This window comes from Theropithecus gelada, chromosome 9, assembly GCF_003255815.1.
Source record: "Theropithecus gelada isolate Dixy chromosome 9, Tgel_1.0, whole genome shotgun sequence".
In the NCBI taxonomy this organism is placed as follows: domain Eukaryota; kingdom Metazoa; phylum Chordata; class Mammalia; order Primates; family Cercopithecidae; genus Theropithecus; species Theropithecus gelada.
Genome location: NC_037677.1, coordinates 34339010 through 34359702, shown reverse-complemented (window position 1 = coordinate 34359702; position 20693 = coordinate 34339010). Strand labels below are relative to the sequence as shown.

The 20693-nt window shown below is 45.3% G+C and overlaps 1 protein-coding gene across 1 annotated transcript in view; it reads right to left on the bottom strand.

Annotated features, from left to right (window-relative positions):
* FAM171A1 (family with sequence similarity 171 member A1) overlaps nucleotides 1-20499 on the bottom strand; it is a 138895-nt gene extending 118396 nt beyond the window's left edge. Inside the window, exon 1 of the mRNA XM_025396845.1 lies at nucleotides 20241-20499. Coding sequence (XP_025252630.1) covers nucleotides 20241-20337 — 97 coding nt within the window. The 5' untranslated portion in view covers nucleotides 20338-20499. The remainder of the gene's footprint in view (nucleotides 1-20240) is intronic.
* Between the last annotated feature and the right edge of the window lie 194 nt (nucleotides 20500-20693).

Here is a 20693-nt window from a genome sequence, read left to right as displayed (position 1 = left end):
TTTTTTTTTTTTTGAGACAGAGTCTCTGTCGCCCAGGTTGGAGTGCAGTGGTGCCATCTCGGCTCACCGCAACCTCTGCCTCCCAGGTTCGAGTGATACTCCCGCCTCAGCCTCCCCAGTAGCTGGAATTACAGGTGTGCACCACCATGACTGGCTGATTTTTGTATCTTTAATAGGGACAGGGTTTCACCATGTTATGCAGGCTGGTCTCGAACTCCTGACCTCGAGCGATCTGCCTGCTTCAGCCTCCTACAGTGCTGAGATTACAGGCGTGAGCCACCATGCCTGTCCTTCCTTCTCTACATGATTAATTCTTAGCCCTCAGACTCCAGCTCAAAAGTCACTTCCCTGGGAAGCCCCCCTTGACTGCCCCTTTCTCATTGCCTCCTCTGTCCCCTGACATGCTTTTCTCACACCTAGACTGTTTCACTCATTCTCCTTTTCTTTACCTTTGCTTCCTCCATAGGAACTCGAGCCTCTGAAAAGCAAGGACTGGGTCTTAATTCTTTATATCTTTGCTCAGATCAGAAAAATGACTGTCTGTGCTCACTTCATTATGAGTATGTGAACTATGCTTTGTGAGACCAGGAACTGGGTGGGCCCGGACTGAAGAGTCCTTGCACAGGAATCATGACTGAACCCGAGTGTGGGTGCATAAACCCCCAAGAGAGATGAGCTGAGAGGAGAGAGGAAGAGGTCGTGTGTGGGATGAACACCTCCACGCTGCACCAGCCAAATGACTTTGAACACCTTTTCTTGGTCTAAAAAAGGAATCATATCTCTCCTGAATACCTCTCAGGATGATGAGGAGCAAAACAGAGAATGAATCTGAAAGCACTTGAAAATCTATAAAGGACCATGCAAATCTATAATAATGACAGCAATTTGGTGGTGAAAGGTAAGGAAGGTAGGGACGATGGATGGATGGATGGATGGATGGATGGATGGATGGATGGATGGACGGATGGATGGATGGATGGATGGATGGGATGGATGCATGCATGCATGGATGGATGGATGGATGGATGGAATGGATGGATGGATGGATAGATGGAGAGTGGCTCATCAGCCACAAAACAGCTATGTTCCCACAAAAACTAAAAATAAATTTAAGGCCAGGTGTGCTGGCTCATGCTTGTAATCTCAACACTTTGGGAGACCAAGGCAGGCGGACTCTTGAGCCTGGGAGTTCAAGACCAGCCTGAACAACATGGCAAAACTTCGTCTCTACAAAAAAACACAAAAATTGGCCAGGTGCGGTGGCTCACGTCTGTAATCCCAGCACTTTGGGAGGCCAAGGTGGGTGGATCACCTGAGCTTAGGAGTTCGAGACAATACCTGGCAACATGGTGAAACCCTATCTCTATTAAAAATACAAAAAAAATTAGCTGGGCATGGTGGCACATACCTGTAGTCCCATCTACTCGGGAGGCTGAGGCAGGAGAACTGTTTGAACCCAGGAGGTGGAAGTTGCAATAAGCCGAAATCATGCCACTGCACTCCAGCCTGGGCAACAGAACAGGGCTCCGTATCAAAATACATAAATAAATACAATTAAATTAAAATTTAAAAAACAGAAGGAAAGGGTTGACAAGTATCTAACTTCGAGTGTTGCTAGTCCATTCTCTCATGGACTTTAAGAAGTCTGAGTTCAGAAGTAAGAACATGAAACAGGAATGGGCCTCATCCAATTAATAAAATGTCTAATGAGTACACATAAATAATACCCAGGGTCCAAAAGCTAGTAGCTCCTCCCTCATGTTTACTTGGCATTTATGAAGCATCTTTAATATGTATTGATTTAGAATGCCCAAGTTTAATATTTAATGTGGCATCTAATAGATTTCCATCAAGACACAGAAAGAAACATTCTAACAGTACAGGCAGTGATTTTAAGTTTTAAATAAAGGCAAATGAGGTTCAAGTAGGTGAAGAAAATTGTTTCAAAAAGTCGTGGGGAAAGTACACAATGAAAGTCTTTTGTCTATTTCAAATCCAACTAAAAACACAAGTTACAGCACAAGAATCAGTTCTAAAGAGAATACAAAGTGTGTGTTAAAAGCCATTTGAATCGTTCGCTCTGCCAGGAGGTGAATGGGCTAAAAGGCTTACTCTCAGAGTTTAATTTCACCACGTAATCTTTAGGTTTAGAGTAAAGGGAAGCAAATGCATCCCTAAAACTATGCGCTGAGCATATGTGCTGTGTGCAAATGAAGTCACTGAGGAAGGATAGACTTAATTTTGCTACCAGCAACATTTGGACAATCCGTGGATGCAGGGCCTGGAGAGCAAAGCCACATTTTAAAAGGGCGCTCTGTGCTCCGGCAGATGGGCTACAGACTTGACCAGACTGCAGCCACTGTGTCTTCCACTTACACCAGTTGCATGCATTAACTTTTCTATTCCTTAACCATATGCCTTATCACACATTCAAAAACATGTCCAGCAGATGGTAGATAACAAAGAGAAGAGGGCGAGAAGTGAAAAACCTTGTTCCAAAGGAGGCATCTAAAAACCAATCACCTCCAACCTCTGATGAGAAGGGAATATTGTGAATCATCAAATGCCATTAAACACCCAAAGTTTGACGCCATCCTTAAGAAGCAGATATTGACTTTTTGGATCACAATACTTGGAATAACATGCATACATTTTTCTAATACTGTTATGTTTTCTTAACTCAGAATAATCACATATTTTCATAATACCATAAACATTGACATAATAATAGATTGGCAATTCCCAGAATATTACTTCCTGTCACGTGAAACCCTAAATAGACGTATGGCTCTACACTGAGGAATCAGACTGAATGAACATTATCTCATGAGCACTGAAGCAAGAAACATGTCCTGAGTTCAGAAAACATCATCTCTTTTTATAAAATCTCTATTGGAAGAGAAACAACAGAAGGGCTATTTACACCACTAATTCTGTCTCCATGCAGAGTCCAAAGAAGCCGGACAAAGGGCGTGGGAAAATACCTCCAGGAAAAACGCAGCAGTGTAGACAGCAGGGGAAGAGTACCAGGTGCCACTGTTCTCTGCACAGTACAACTCCTACAATGCAGGCAGCTCAGAAACACAATGAAAGTTAGGAAAGGCCACAGGAGAGAGGAAACAAGAGGGACGAAAGGGAGGAACCTGAAGTAAAGGGAGGGACCTGACTCCAACACTCCGTTCTGCCCTGATCCCAAACATGGACCCTGAAAACAGCTCAGCTCCATTGCATCAGCCCATGGGCATGCACACTCATCTGAAATGCCAAATGAAAAACAAGCTTTAACACCATCACACGGCAACTCAGAATGAACGTCATCAACACCAGGCATTGTCCTTCCAAAGTCCCTTCTGGGACATGGACAGCCCAGGTGTGTGCCTGCTGAGCCAGTGAATAGAGTGCAACCAAGTCACACCTGGTGGCCCAAAACTCTCGCCATGCTTGCACTCCAGGTCCCTCCCTACCTCTGAAGTGGCTCCTGGAGCTCTGCATAAAAAGTGGTGGGCAGGCCGGGCATGGTGGCTCACACCTGTAATCCCAGCACTTTGGGAGGCTGAGGTGGGCGGATCACCTGAGGTCGGGAGTTTGAGACCAGCCTGGCCAACATGGTGAAACCCCATCTCCACTAAAAATATAAAAATTAGCCAAGCATGGTGGCGCATGCCTGTGGTCTCAGCTACTTGGGAGGCTGAGCCAGGAGAACTGCTTGAACCCAGGAAGCAGAGGTTGCAGTGCACCGAGATCACACCACTACATTCCAGCCTGGGTGACAGAGAGAGACCTTGTCTCAAAAAAAAGTGGTGGACAGTGGAACTTTCAAGGCAATGAACTCGGCAACTGTCTCCCTTCAAGTCTCAAGAAGAGGCCTGGGGAGCCAGGCCCAGGGAAGCACCAAGTCTGATCTGTAAGTCCTTTCTCCAACGGCACTTCACATAAAGAGAAGAAACAGGCTGGGCTGCAGCTCCCGCTGACCCAGCACCGTGGGCCTCAGAATTGCTTTGACATCTTGAACTTTCGTTCTACAACAGGTACTGCTCCTGGAATAACGATACTTTCACTAAGACTTGTCAACAGACAATAGGTGAATGGTACGAGCAGAGGAAATAAGGAAATAATCCTATCCTGTCTAACTTTATAAATGAGAGACCTGTAGGAGCAGTTTGTTCAATCTGGAGGCATTTCAGTTTTTCCAGTAGACCAGCTCCTGATATGCTCAATGCTGATTCAAATTTTCTGACTTCTGGAATAGATATGCTTAGAACTTAACTTTATTTAAAGTTATGAGAATACTTTGAAGAAATGACTCAATACATTAACGACTCAAAAGAGTTAATGAGGCCGGGCGCGGTGGCTCAAGCCTGTAATCCCAGCACTTTGGGAGGCCGAGACGGGCGGATCACGAGGTCAGAAGATCGAGACCATCCTGGCTAACATGGTGAAACACCGTCTCTACTAAAGAATACAAAAAACTAGCCGGGCGAGGTGGCGGCGCCTGTAGTCCCAGCTACTCGGGAGGCTGAGGCAGGAGAATGGCGTAAACCCGGGAGGCGGAGCTTGCAGTGAGCTGAGATCCGGTCACTGCACTCCAGCCTGGGTGACAGAGCCAGACTCCGTCTCAAAAAAAAAAAAAAAAGAGTTAATGAAGTGTCCCAAGTAACATCTAGACGCTGCTTAGGGATTAACAGATGCTAGTTTTGTTTGTCTGTTTGAGACAGGGTCTTGCTCTGACACCCAGGCTGGAGTGCAGTGGCACAATCATGGGCCCACTGCAGCCTAGACCTTTCAGGCTCAAGCAATTCTCCTGCCTCAGCCTCCTGAGTACAGGTGCATGCCGCCACGCCCAGCTAATTTTTGTATTTTTTGTACAGATGGGGTCTCACTATGTTTCCCAGGCTGTTCTTGAACTCCTGGGCTCAAGTAATTCACCCACTTCAGCCTCCCAAGGTGTTGGGACTACAGGCATTAGCCACCAAGGCCAGCCCTGGCTTTTGTTTGTGTATCAACAGTCGCACCTTCCAAATGGCAAATGTACCTGGGTTTCCTTTAAAGAGGGGAACAGAGCCAGGCGTGATGGTTCATGCCTGTAATCCCAGCACTTTGGGAGTCTGAGGCAGGTGGATCACTTGAGGTCAGGAGTTTGAAACCAGCCTGGCCAACTTGGTGAAACCCTCTCTCTACTAAAACTACAAAATTAGCCAAGCGTGGTGCTGCACACCTGTAGTCCCAGCTACTCGAGAGGCTGAGGTAGGAGAATTGCTTGAACCCAGGAGGTGGAGGTTGCAGTGAGCCGAGATCGCACCACTGCACTTCAGCCTGGGCCACAGAGCGAGACTCTGTCTCAAAAAATAAATAAATAAATAAATAAAATAAATAAAGAGGGAACAGGCATTAAAACAGTCCCATATCACCTCCAGCTGTATACATGTGGCATGCAAATATTAAACTCTAGAAGGGTTTCTACTTCTTCTCTCTCCCATTCCTTCTTTACCCTGACACACACACACACATACACACACACACACAGACACGAATATACATGAATTCATACATAAATACACATGCACACACACCTACCCACACCATAGCTTATCTAGTAGGTGTGTGATAAAGTGGTTCTACATAATCAAATAGGATATTCATTGACATAATTTGATCATTTGGTGGACTCACAGAATAAAGAAAAATACAAGTTTGAATTAAGACATTATTGAAAATAAACATAAACATCACAGTGAAACCTCAACTTTAGTTTCTAACAATGCTTCCACATTCAAAAATTCAAGCCATTTATAGCTGGAAAGTAAAATGAATGTGCTATATTTTAAAAATCAGTTCATATATATAAATACATATATATATATACATGCCCTCAAAATGGCTAAAATTTAAGGAACTAACAATACCTTATGTTTATGAGAAACAGAAGAAAGAAAAAATTTCTCATATATTTTCAAGAGGAGTATAGAAAGATACAACCAATTTGGGAAAAAGTCTAGAAGTTTCTTATGAACGGAATTAGTCACCTACCCTATGATCTAGCAAGGGCACTCCTAGGTATGTTCTTGAGAGAAATGAAAAATATGTCCATGGAAGAATTGTCTAAACTGTTCACACAACTACAGATAGAACAGCCAAACACTAGAAATAACTTGAGTGCCCAGCAATGGAAGAATGGGTAAACTGGAATATTCATACAGAAGAACGTTTTTCAGCAACAAAAGGAAACAAACTACTACTGATACAGTAGTATCAGTACTGGATGATATGGGATAAATGGATGGATCTGGGCCTGGTTGTGGTGGCTCACGTCTGTAATCCCAGCACTTTGGGAGGCCGAGGCAGGTGGATCACCTGAGGTCAAGAGTTCGAGACCAGCCTGGCCAACATGGTGAAACCCCGTCTCTACTGAAAATACAAAAATTGGCCAGGTGTGGTGGTGGGTACCTGTAATCCCAACTACTCAGGAGGCTGAGGCAGGAGAATCGCTTGAACCTGGGAGGCAGAGGTTGCAGTGAGCAGAGATCACGCCACTGCCCTCCAGCCTGGGCAATAAGTGAGATTCTGTCTCAAAAAAAAAAAAAAAAAAAAAAAAAGGCGGGCACAGTGGCTCATGCCTGTAATCCCAGCACTTTGGGAAATCGAGGCAGGTAGATCACCTGAGGTCAGGCGTTCACGACCAGCCTGGCCAACATGGCGAAACCCCATCTCTACTAAAAAAATACAAAAAATATTAGCCGAACATTGTGGCGGGCACCTGTAATCCCAGCTACTCGGGAGGCTAAGGCAGGAGAATGGTGTGAATCCGGGAGGCGGAGCTTGCAGTGAGCCGAGACCGCACCATTGCACTCCAGCCCGAGCAACAGAGCGAGACTCCATCTCAAAATAAATAAATAAGTAAACCAAAAACAAATGGATGGATCTCAAAAAACCCATGGTGAATAAAAGAAACCAGAGTAACAGAGTACATAGTGTCAATTTATATGAAGTTCTAAAACAGACAGAAAACTAATCTGTGGTAGAAAATAATCAGAACTGTGATTGCCCTGAAGAGTAGAGGCAGGGATTTACTAGGAAAGGAATGAGGGACTGTTTTGGAATGATGGAAATATTCGGTACCTTGATAAGGTTTTGAGCTGCACATGTGTATACCTAGGTTAGCACTTAATATTTGTCAATGTCCTGGTATGTAAATTTCCCTAAGAGGAAAAAAAAGCATAAGTAAATATGGAACACTAATTAATGAGATACATGCTGAAGTATTTGTTTAGGGGAAAGAGTACTGACATACTTTAAAATGCATAGAATATGATTAATGGATGGACAGAAGGATGAATAAATGAGTAGGTAATAAGGCAAGTAAAATAAAATGTTAATTATAGAGCCTAAGTGATATGTATGGGTATTCACTGCAAAATGTTTCCATTTCTTTGTATGACTGATATTTTCATGAGATAAACTGGAAAAAAATAAACTGATTACAGTCCCATAATACCATCTATCACTTTAAAATTAGTTTTCTGAGTCTTTGTATAAGCAAAGAGGAAGTAGAAGGATTTTTATTTTTTGAGACAAGGTCTTGCTCTGTCACCCAGGCTGGAGTACACTGACATGATCATGGCTCACTACAGTCTCCAACGCCTGGGCTTGAGCGATATTCTCGCCTCAGCCTCCCAAGAAGCTGGGACCACAGGTGCCTGCCACCATGCCCAGCTAATTTTTAAATTTTGTGTAGAGACAAGATCTCCCTATGTTTTCCAGGCTGGTCTTGAACTCCTGGGCTCAAGCAATCCTCCTGCCTTAGCCTCCCAAACTGTTGGGATTATAGCCGCGAGCCACTGTGCCTGTCTAGAAGATTTTTTTAAAAGAAAGAAAAACATTAAACTCTTACAAGTTCAAATACCAAATAAATACTGGTATTTCACACTTATTTCAGAGCAAAGAAAGCCCTCACTCTATGCCAAAAGGAGAAAAAAGGCATCTCATTACGCTTTATGAATTCAATCATACCTGAATGTTTTACACGTAACCTCATCCTTCCCTTCCCCAACCCACCAATCGCTGGGTTCAAACACGTTTCTCTTCTTATATAAACAGTTTGCCAAATATTAATGGGCTCCGAACACACAAGCCAGAAGATTCCCCCAATCCCAGCTGGGTATAAACCCAAATCCCACTCTGTTCTATTGGACCTCCCTAAGAGTTCATGAGAGTTATTGTTGGGAGCTTCTTATCTCTTCTGCATCTCTTCTTATCTTATCTGCATGGATCACATGCAGTATCAAGTACCAAACTTTGCTCACAAAAGATGCTCAAGGTTGCCTTTTCATGGTTCAAGGGCAAACAGGAACCACACATGGGGTGTTTTCGTCTTTGTTCATGAAAATTACGAGGCCCATGAAAAGCCCCTTATTTACACTGGTAAAATGCTATGAGGACCAACATTGTGTGAAATTATAATGTAATCCTTTAAGTCAGAGAGCAGCACAGCTGGGGGGCGAAGTCCAGGCTGTCTCCTACATAACAGTAGACTCTTCCAATTAATGTGCAACTTTGGGCAAGTCGTTTAACTTCTTTGCACCTCACAGTCCTCTTCTATAAAGGGAGACTGATATTTACGCTGTATGCGATTGATGTGAAGATTAAATAAGATGATCTGTCAAGCTCCTTTGCATACTGTCTGGCATGTAAGAAGCACCCAGCACATGTTTGCTATCCGTCATTGTTAGTTTTACGTGTCCAGGTGAATGAAGCTGACAGTGCCTATCTCTATTGTATCAATTTAACATTAAGTACAGCAGACAAATCAATATTGACAATTTCAAGAATTTAATAAATCACAGTTATCTAAACAAACTCCACTCCCAGGGCCTCAAAGTCAACATACAAAAACTCAGCACCACTTTAAACACAGACTTCAGGATTGCAGAAGCTGTATGTTTTCCTTGCAATGTGTGTCCGTGGTGGGTTCTAAAGTCTCAGGGAGGCAAGGGACAGGGAAGTCACTTGTCCAGAATCCGAGAGGACACCCTCAGCAGTCTTTTTCCTCCTTCTCACCATCCTCAAAGGCAGAGAAATGGGCCTCCCGGTACCCTCTGGCCATCTGACAGAGGGTCATGATCCATCCTCGACATTTTAGCTGGGCAGGCAGAATGAGTCCTCCAAAGACATCCACGCCCTCATCCCTGGAACCTGTCAATATGTTGTGTTAAAAAGTGACTGCAGAGGTCATTAGGGCTATGGATATCAAGATAAAGAGATTATCCTGAATGAACCCCTAAAAGCAGGGAACTTTCTCCAGCTGTAGCCAGAGAGACATGGCAGAAGGGTAAGTCAGAGTGACTGGACGTGCAGGAGGCCTGGGTGCACGCGTGCTGGTTTGGCAATGGAAGGGGCAAGGTGACGAGGAATGCAGGTGGCCTTATGGAAGTCAGAAAGGCTTCTGGCCAAGACAACAAAGCAACAGGGACTCAGTCCTGAATTGGCAAGGAACTGAATTCTAACAACAACTTGGTTGAGTTTGGAAATGAATTCTTCTCTAGAGCCTCCAAAAAGGAACATGGCCCAGCTGATGTTTTGTTGTTGTTGTTGTTTGTTTGTTTGTTTGTTTTGTTCTGTTGCTCAGGTTGGAGTGCAGTCATGTGATCATGGCTCACTGCAGCTTCAACCTCCCAGGCTCAAGCAATCCTCTCACCTCAGCCTCTTGAGTAGCTGGGACCACCATGCCTGGCTAATTTTTTTATTATTTGTAGAGATGAAGTCCTGCTACGTTGCACAGGGTGGTCTTAAATGCCTGAGTTCAAGCAATCTTCCCACCTTGGCTTCCCAAAGTCTTGAGATTGCAGGTGTAAGCCACCACACCCGGCCCCGATGCTTTGATTTTGATGTTGTGAGACCCCAACCAGAGACTTAGTTGAACCCTACTGTCTATACCCAAGCTTCTGACCCATGTAAATGGCGAGACAATAATGGGTGGCTAAATTGCTCCATTTGTGGCAGTTTGTTAAGTTAGCAATGGAAAACTAACGCAATGAAAATATCAGAAGTTCCCTAACATGTTTCCCTTTTTTCCCTCTGGATCAAATACTCTCTGGAATTGAACCATCTTTCACAAACAAGACTTCGAAGCTACCCCTTTAGCAGCTACCCTTAAAAAAAAAATCCTGGATTTCCTCCTTCTGATTAGCTCAGTTTAGCTATTCCAGGGCCGAGCTTGTCATGACCAGGGACAATGTGGTTTCTGTCACAGGGGTGGGTGGGCACAGAGAAGTGCCAGTCCAGCCCAACGCCAGCAAACATCATGAATGGGTAACAGTATCACAAGGACAAGCAGAGCATACGACGCCAGGAGACCTGATTTCAAGCTCTCCTTTGAATGTATCTGGCATCTAGGGCCAACCACAATCATCTAAGTATGGTCAGATCAGCTCATGATACAGTAAGATTATGCCCCAATCTGCTTTCTAGAAAACACGCCTTCATCAAGGCAGCCCAATATGAGCCTGGCGGTTCTGGTAGCCAAGCCACACTTTCTACTTTTTACTTGATTAGTGTTACAGTCACCTGAAAGATCTAAGTCTATTTCCCATGGATTAAAATAAAATTAACCCATTCTATGCTGCAACTTTGTTACTGCCATAGTTACTGCCCACAAGAGGGTTATTACTTTTTTTTATCTAAATTTGGATCTGACTTTTGCAAGCCCTCTTCTTACCTTTATGTTATAAGAAATTATAATCAATGTCCTCATCCAAATAATTAATAAAATATGATTAATTATAAAGGCTAAATTGTTAATAATTAAACAACTAAGATAATAGCAAATGTTACTTATAATAAAATGTTAAGATACAAGGTACATGTGCTTTAATTCTGTTAATATACATTTCCCTTAGAATACACTTCTTATTGATTCCTCTGTGAGAGAAGAGATTTAAGCCATAATTGTGGTGCAAAGAAACCACACCACAACCACACTCAAATAATGTCAGAATAAAGAGGAAGAGAGTGAACATCATTCATTGAGACTGGGCTACTAATGGCTGTTCTTGAAATCAGAAGTCTTGCCAGGCATAGCAGCTCATGCCTGTGATCCCAGCACTTTGGGAGGCCGAGGTGGGTGGATCACCTAAGGTCAGAAGTTCGAGACCAGCCTGGCCAACATGGTGAAACCCTGTCTCTACAAAAAATACAAAAACTAGCCAGGTGAGGTGGTGTGCACCTGTAGTCCCAGCTACTTGGGAGGGTGAGGCAAGAGAATTGCTTGAACTCAGGAGGCAAAGGTTGCAGTGAGCTGAGATCATGCCACTGCACTCCAGCCTGGGCGACAGAGCAAGACTCTGTCTCAGAAAAAAAAAATCATAAATCTTACTGATAGGACTCACTTTATGGATTGGGGACAACTTTAATAAAAGCGTTCAGTGCTCTTTATTCAGCTCTGCCAAAATGACATTAAAACTCTTTCCCCCAATACAAATTCAATCATTTTCCTATTCAAATTCTGAGCTCAAGATAGTACATCTAAGAAAATAAAAATGTTCATCTGATGTGGAACTAGCTGAGCCTTTTCTCATTAAATGTATGCCTCTCCATCCTTGCAGGAGTATAGATTAAAACAAGACAAACAAAATGATAAAACAATCTCTGGTAAACTCAATTCTCACTTCCAAGGTATCTTTTCCTAAGCTAATTATTACTTCCCAAAATTCCAAAAGATCTTACTAGCTCACACATTTGAATGTCCTTATATATTTCATATAAGAGCTCAAAATGTGGATGAACATATGAAATCTGCATTTGATCATCTTTTCTTCCCATCCAGTTTAAGGAATATAAGACAGCTGGACCTAATTCTTCCATCATTATTATTCAGAGATTCCCAATGACGATGAAAATCACTAAAGCACCAGTATTGTCCAGTCTGTGCTGTAGCTACTTTAAATATTTGATCAACTGGGGCCTCTTCTACTTAATTTGCAACTTTTAGGAACACTGAGTGATGGACTACACGCTTATGCTCCTTGAAATAAGACTTCTGCATCCCACTGTGTGTAACTCCTTGAAATATCTAGAAATCAACGTTACTGGCCACCATGGTGGCTCACACCTATAATCCCAGCATTTTGGGAGGCTGAGGTCAGGAGTTTGAGACCAGGCTGGCCTGTCTCTCCTAAACCCAAGATGGGGTGAAACCCCGTCTCTACTAAAAATACAAAAATTAGTCAGGCGTGGTGGCGGGTGCCTGTAATCCCAGCTACTGGTGAGACTGAGGCAGGAGAATCTCTTGAACCCAGGAGGCAGAGGCTGCAGTGAGCTGACAGGGCGCCACTGCACTCCAGCCTGGGCGACAGAGTGAGACTCTATCTCAAAAACAAAAAGAGAAACATTACCGACAACCAGTAGCTGAACGTTTTTTGAGTCATACAAGAGTTAGTGGGTTTCATCTGAATCAAGAGACTCATGCCTAATTACATAAAAACTACCATCTTGATGTCCTTCTCACTTTAGGCATTTATTTTTCCACTCATTTTCCAATAGGACTGTAAACTTTCCGAGGTAAGAACTGCGAAATAATCAAGCTTATGCAAAAAATATAATGCCCCCTCCCCAACAGACCACCTCGTTTTGTCCAATAAGTATTTTGCACACTGTCTTCATACAGCAGATGCTAAGATCTAGGAACTTGATTTCAAGAGCAGGAAAGAGGACAGCTACAAATGAAGGAAGAGAGGGTGTAGAGCAACCCTGGAAAGGAGGGTAAAGGAAATGTTCTAGAGGAGATGATTTGAACTGGGAAGAGAAGGAGACCATGGGAAAGGCATTGGAGGACAGGCACGGAGGTCCTAAAGGCCAGGCTTAGTCATCCAGGCTTCACACTTCAGGCAAAAGGGACATTCTTCGCATTATTCTGCAGGACAGGAATGTGAATTAAATGGTGCTTGAAGACAGACAACATGGAAGAGAGTTTTGAGTTGAAAGAACAAATTAAAACTGAGAGAAATGAAGAAAATGCTGTCTTTAGCAAGGACCTGAGGAGGGCTAAGGCAGACATGCAGTGGAAAGTAGGAGAAATGAATGAACACTATGTCTAAGCTATGAGAAAGAGACAAGGATGCTACCTTAACCTCTGGCAAGGTCATCGGCCTTAAAATAACTGAGTGATTCACTCCCTTCCTCCATTATTTATCTACCTTTTGGCCAAAGCCCAGAAATCGAGAAGGTTCAAGCTTCTCTGCAGCTCTGAGTTCAGTTTCCTGGCAGGAGGCTGGTGGCAGGACACTTCATCATCCTTCTCCTTCCCCTAGACATGAGGTTGGATGGAGTCCCATATGACTCCACCAAGCCATCAGTGGCCCCTTCAGCTTCTGTTCCAGACCCTGCCTGAATGTCACCTGTCTCTCTTCTCTGGGACCCACTGAATTGGATTCTTTTGCTCCCAAACGAGATGGAAATTGCAGGAGAGCAACTCCTCCCTTCCTCTATTCCCCAACAGATGCAGCGCCAAGGCCTGCCCAGGTGGTTCCACAGTGCTCCTCCCTCATCAGCATGGGGGCTTCTCAGATTGTTCAAATGGCCCTGGGCCCTGGAGCTGGTGGGGTGCATCTGCTTGAGAGAGGCGGAGAAATCTCAGAGGGGCCATGCTGAGTCTTGGGAAGGACAACTGGGAGGCCATTCAAGTCGGGTGGGTGGAGGGTGGGGGGGCAGTCCCTAACATTTCATTACATAAAGGCAGAAGGGATTATGGCAACATCCCATCCCAGCTTTCTTTTACTTCATTTGCTTACTAATACATATGTTTCAACGAAAATTAGAGCACAGCCAAAAAGCCAGCAAGACTTCAGAAAGTGGCTTTTGGCAGGGGTTTCAGAGGCTACATGTTCTCCCTGCAGGTGTGAATCCCAGCTCTGGAACACAGCACACTCAATGTACCCAAACATAAGAAAAGTCATAGCCCACTTTTCCTTCCTCATCTGGAAGGAAAACAGTTATTCTGGTGATGGTGGGTGTCCTTGAGGTGGTTCACAATGATCCTTGTCATGGCTCCAGTTTGGTGGAATTTTGTTAAACCAATGCGAGAACTCCATGCACTTTTCTAAATGTAACTTCTGTAGCTTGGTTCCAAAAAGCAGTTCATGCTGCATCACCGTCCTGTGTGGGCAAATCTCAATTCACAGTTCTTAGGGGTTAGGGTCTGTGTTAGTTTCCTACTGCTGCCATAACAAATGATCAAACAACTCAGTGGCTAGAAGCAACACACACTTATCATCTTACAGTTCTGGAGGTCGGCAGTCCAAACTCAGTTTCACTGGGCTAAAGCCAAGATGTCAGATTGGTTTCCTTGACTTTTCTGGTTTCTAGAAGCTGCCTGCATTACTTGGCTCCTGGCCTCCTCCTCCATTTGCAAAGCTATCCATGTAGCATCTTCAGTCTCTCTCTGACTTGGACCCCTTGCTTCTATTAGTACATCTCCTCTGACTTTGACCTTCCTGCTTCCCTCTTGTGATTGATTACAATGGGCCCAGCTGGATGATAATTGGGACTAATCTTCCCATCTCAAGATCCTTAAGGGAATCACCTGGCCAAAGTCTCTTTAGCCACGTAAAGTCACATACGGGTTCCAGGGATTAGGACATGGACATTCTGGGGGCCATTATTCTACTACCACGACGTCTGTGTGGCCAGAGAGCACACTTACCTTAGGTCACCTGGCCTGGGTTTCCTCATCTCCAGAACAAAGAAAATCAACTCGATCCCCAATATCTTTCTGACACTAACATTTGCTACATAAATTTATCTATGAGATTTCTACTGCACGGATTTTAAGGAAGAGAAGGGACGTAAGCAGACACTCAGATTTCGAGTCTGGTTAACAGAGAAGCAGGAATGCTGGGCTCCAGAAGGAAGGACAAGGAGTTTGAGGTAAACCTGGAGTACTGAAATGGAGGTGTCTACCAGCTCGCTGGACATAAAGAGATGGAGCTATGACATCAACTAAAGATGTGAAAGCCACAGTCATCCATCCAGAGGGGCTTAATTCCCAGAATTTACAAAGATTAATAGATTCTGAAAAGGGTAAATGAAAGAAAGAAAAGGACTGGGCGTGGTGGCTCACATCTGTAATCCCAGCACTTTGGGAGGCCTAGGCGGGCGGACTTTCTGAGGTCAGGAGGTCAAGACTAGCCTGGCCAACATGGTGAAGTCCCATCTCTACTAAAAATACAAAAATTAGCCAGGTGCGGTAGCATGCACCTGTAATTCCAGCTACTAGGGAGGCCTAGGCAGGAGGATCATTTTAACCTGGGAGGCGGAGGGTGCAGTGATGCAGTGAGCTGAGATTGCACCACTGCACTCAGCCTGGGGGACAGAGTGAGACTCTGTCAAAAAATTAAAAAAAAGAGAGAGACAGAGAGAGAAAGACAGACAGACAGAAAGAAAGATGAGCAAATGTTCGCAGACAGACTTGAATCTAGGAGTAAGAGGAGCTAGCGAATGAAACAGAGGCTTGGTCAGAGAAGGTGGAGTCATCTGACATATGCTGACTCAGCTGTTTAGGGGAACTAATCCTGAAGCCCTTTCTAAAGTGGTTAGTTGCCTCAAATTTTGCCTGTTTACAAGTTAGATTTATTTTTTTAATAATGGTTTTCTTAATTCAGGGTATGTTATTGGGTTACACTGTAGAATTTCTTTTTAAAAAAGTTATTTCATACAATTCATTGGTTGGGTACTGAAATGTAATTTCATTTATTTATTTGAGATGGAGTTTCACTCTGTTGCCCAGGCTGGAGTGCAGTGGCATGATCTCCACTCACTACAACCTCTGCCTCCCAAGTTCAAGCAGTTCTCCTGCCTCAGCCTCCTGAGTAGCTGGGATTACAGGCGCCCGCCATCACGCTCAGCTACGTTTTGTATTTTTAGTAGAGATGAGGTTTTACCATGTTGGCCAGGCTGGTCTTGAACTCCTGGGCCCAAGCAATCCACCCACCTCAACTTCCCAAAGTGCTGGGATTACATGCATAAGCTACTGTGCCCGGCCTGAAACTTAATTTCTAAAATACATTTAAAATATATTCAGTTCTGTGTTTCCTGGAGTTGAATAATTTAGCTAGAACTGTTGTCTTTATGAGTCCTAAAGTCATATTTGGTGATGTTAAGTGAAAATGACTTGTGAAAAAAACTTCTCTATAACTTGATCAAACTATAACAGCATTACTGATGTGTATAATTTCCACTAAACATGTTTCACAAAAAGTACACAAGGTATCTGTCGTCACAAGACAAACTCCTCTAAATCTCTGCAATATGCTTTATTCAACTTTTTCTTCATGATACAGCTTTATACATACCTGCTGTCTATCCAGTTTATTTCCGTATGTTTTCTTGGTAAGCAGTGTTTACTAAAAGTAGGAAATTAATATTTACTAAAAATTCCAAATTAGTATTTGCCAGAAATAATAAAGATGCACAGTTAGATTTACTGAGATGTCAGTAATTTGGTTAAAATAAAGAATTGATTAAAACTGAGAAAGTATTAATACTTGAAAGCTATTTGTTTAGAAATGCATGCACTATTTTCCTTCTTTTGGTTTGGATGTTAAGGTAACAACCTATAAGTTACGAAGTATTATAGGCAAGTACAAATAAGATACAAAAATAATTCATGAAGTCATTTCAAAGACTTTTCCAGAAATTCCCTAGACATTACTGTTGCTCCTGCATAAAGCCCTCACACCTGGCTTGCGAGGAAGCCCAGCGGCCTCTGTGAGTCCAGCTCCTGCGGTTTCCCAGGACATGAGCCCATGAATTTTATTTAGAAGTCATGCTCTTAATACAATGTCTCCATACGTTAGGCTTGTTGGACGAACCTCCTGATACCTTACATGGCTTCGTGGTCTTTCAACAGATCCCAGTGTTCTAATAACTGAAGTTTGAGTTTGGCAAAGAATGAACCTCTTAGAGAAGAGAGAGAGCCAATCATTCGCCTCAAATGTTATAAGAGATTGTAGCTTTTCTGAGATGAGCAAAAAGCTAGCACATCATCGCAAAACACCTTGCATGTTCAGCACCGGGTTTGCCTCAAACACCTGCTAGATATCTAGCAACAAAATAAACATCATCCAATACGATGTCTGAGCATGAAGTTCTCAACCTAGCTCTGACCTTCCTTTTGGCACATAAATAAGAGTCCTGGGCTTCAAAAACACATCCCTAAAGAGTACATCTGCACAGCTTACTGCTCTTCTAGGACAGCCCTCTCTATTGAACCCAGCCTCATCACAGTTTTGTAAAAGAGGTGAAGAAAATCAAAATGGGTCAATACTTTTGAACCACAGCTTTTGAAAAATTCCCAGAAAATAGATTCAATACTATAAATGCTCAAGAGCAACTGAGAGGAAACACTTAATAAAAACAGTCATAGTCTAGAGCTAGTTCAAATTCATGATGAACAAAGCCAGCCCTCACTGTGACAACTGATGGTGGCACTGGAAATCACTTTGCTGATCTGAAGCAGCTATGGGAAGAGAGTCTGAAGCCAAACCTCCAATTTGATCTTGAATATATAAAAAGCAAAGTAATGCCAAGAAATTTTGCAGATGCTAGTTTCCTCAGATGACATAAAGACTCATTTAACAAAAAAGGTGTCATTTAGTTCCAGCAATCTAGTTGCAATACTACAGTATATGACTTCTGTCTGTTTGAGGTCTCTAAGTAGTTTTACCAAAGTAATTTCCAAATCGTGTCGGTGCACAATATGTATGTGCAATGCTTGTTCAAAAAATGATTCAAACAAGAGATTCTACATAAAAGCAAAATTTTTACAAATTAGTTTTTGGGAAAGGTAAACATTGAACTTTTCTCTTAAAATGCAAGCCAATGATGATGACTAAAGGTTGCGTTATGGTGTAGGTATTAGCTATGGTTGATGCTTACTTACTCAGCACCATCTGAGCACCAAGTGTATGCATAACAACCTATAATTTACTGTAGAAAATGTAAAGTGAAATCAGATGCAGCATTTGTCTTCCTCGTGTACATGATCCAGGAAAGCAGAGAACACATGAATTTTAAAACTACATCATACTATAGCAAGTGAACGTTAAGATGCTTTGAAGAACTCAGTGAGTCGGGACTGACCTTCTAATGTTAAAGGAGAAATTGTCCATTCCCTTAAAAATGCTGCTAGCTCAAAATCTGGATGCCAGGCAGTGAGACCTGATTTCTAATAGAACTCCTGACCTCAAGGCTTTAAAAAGCCATCCTTACAGTAGATAACAACAAAGAAGTAATGCAAGTGGAATACTATGCCAAGATACTTGATCTCCCACTCCAACCATAACCTAAACTAAGCCACTGCTAGCCACGGCAGAAACCGCTTCTCATGCTGACCATTTCTCTCCCATTACACATAATATTCCATTCCTGAGAGGCAGATTTTTAGAAGCAAGAGCTGGGTAAAACGTGGTCTTAGACCTAAACCTGTTATATATACATTGAATATACATGTATACATTGAAGACATGCCATCCTTTCTCTATTTCAGAAGTGCATGAATTTAATATTTCCATATATTGGTATTTCAAGTGCAAAACGAAAAATTCAACTTGCTCTTTAAAATTAATGGTCTCGCTGAAGTGCAAATATCATTCTCTAAAATAGCTGATTCAAAAAGCAGTAGGGTATTAATAAAAGAAGCTACAATGCAACACTGATGATCTAATGTCCTAAACATTTGTTTCCTACACGAAGAGAAATACAGGTCTTTTTGTATTTTGTGGCTGTCTGCTCTTCCATGATATGCATTACTAAAACTATACACAGTTCATAACGGTCATATTCTACCATGGCCATAGAAGCAGCAATGCATTTAAGATATTCCAGGAAATGATACTGCAAGTGCCAGATATGAAAACCTTCAACTCAACATATAGGCAACAAACTCAACCCAACAGACTGTTGGCAGAGCCTTTCCTCCCCGTGACAACATCGTGGTGGAAGCCCGGGCGTCTCTGCTCTCAGGCACCCTGAGCGGGTTAGCCGAGGAAAGGGGGTCCCAGCAAGGAGACCCTCGGATGCAGCACTCCTCGTTTCTTCGGCCTGCAGGGCCAACTTTGCAGGACACACACCCTTCTGCCGGGACAGGCCTCAGGCTTGGAAACCGGGGGTTCTACAGGGCTGCAGGGAGCTCCCTCGCGGAGACCTGAGCCCCCAGCAAAAGCCCAGGCAGTGGTGCGCTGCTGGGTGAATGCAGAGGCTCATCTGCGGGCCTCAGTGGCCCTTTTGAAAACGCCAGCAACAGAGGAGCCCTCGACGCTGTCGCTACAAAAATGTGCCAAGGAAGCTTTAGGGTGGGGCGGGGGGGGACCCCTCAAAAAACGCTGATTTTAAAAACAAAAGACAGGCTCGTGGCCATTCTCAGAGGCGACCACGTTACCCCCGGGGCTGGAAAGCAGATTTGTGGAGGCCAAAGACGAGACAAAAGGCACGAGCTGGCGACAAACAGACCTGGAAAGGATTTTTTTTTTTTTTTGCTGAGCGATGAGGGCCTCCCAGTTCAATTCTTTCTCCCCTTCCAGAGAAGATTCCTGGGCCGCTAAGCAAATCCCTTATGGTCTGGAAGAGACGTCAGATAGGCAGGGGGAGAGAACCCCCCAAACTTTCCCAAACTGCGGCAGGCTAGTGGCTGATGGCGGGCAGCGGCCGCGGACCTCGGGGTCCCGGGACACAGGGGGCACCCCGGGGCGGCGGCCGTCCCCTCCCGCCACAACAAAAGGGCCCAGCGCAGCCCAGCAGCTGGGGCTTCCCAGACCCAAGCCCGGCGCGGGGAGGCTGGAGTGCGATCCGGCGGCGCGCCCTGGGCGGCCTCTCTGTCCGCGGCGGCATCGGAGACAGAGCTGCGTGTCCCAGGCGCGGCATAGAGGGGACCCCCGAGCGCATCCAGACGAGCCCCCGCCGCAGCGGCGACAGCAGCTGGAGCTGCGCGTGCCCCCCGCCCGACCCAGCCCCGACCCCCGGCCCCCGACCCCGGCCCCCGGCCCCAGAAGCCTCTGCCCAGGTCACCCCGCGTCCCCGGCCCGCGCCGCCCCCTCGGGAGCGCGTTGCAGGGGGGCTGCAGGCCCGGAGGCTCCCGCTGCGGCTCGGGCTGCGCCGCCACCACGCGGCCCGGGACCCTCCCGCCGCCGCCTGCGCCGCCTCCGCGCCAGGCCCGGCGCGACACAAAGCCCCCGGCCCCGCCGCCGCCCACCGACCTTGCGCTCCCGCGCCGGGCTCCCGCAGCGTCTTGGTCACCGCCTTCCAGACGTGGCAGCCCAGCAGGCACAGCAGCAGCGCCGCGGACCTGCTCATCTCCGCCGCAGGGCCGGCGGCGGCTCGGGCTAGCCGAGAGCGGGCCGGGCGGCGGCGCGTCACGGGCGGCCGGGCGCCGCGCCCCCCTCCATGTCGCTGGCTCCGCGCGCCGGGCCCGCCGCCCGATTGGCCCGGCCCCGCCGCCCCGGCCGCTCCCTCCCGCGCACCGCGCCGGGTTTCCCCGAAGAGCCGCGGCGGCGGCGGCTGCTGCTCCGCCAGTTCCTTAACCCCTTCCTGCCCCGCCCGCCGCCGCCGCCGCCGCCGCCGCCGCCGCCGCTGCCCCTGCCCGCGTCCAGGCCCCGGTCCCGTGGTGCCACCTGGCGGCTGCCGCGCCGAGGGAGCCCCCGCCCGGCGCC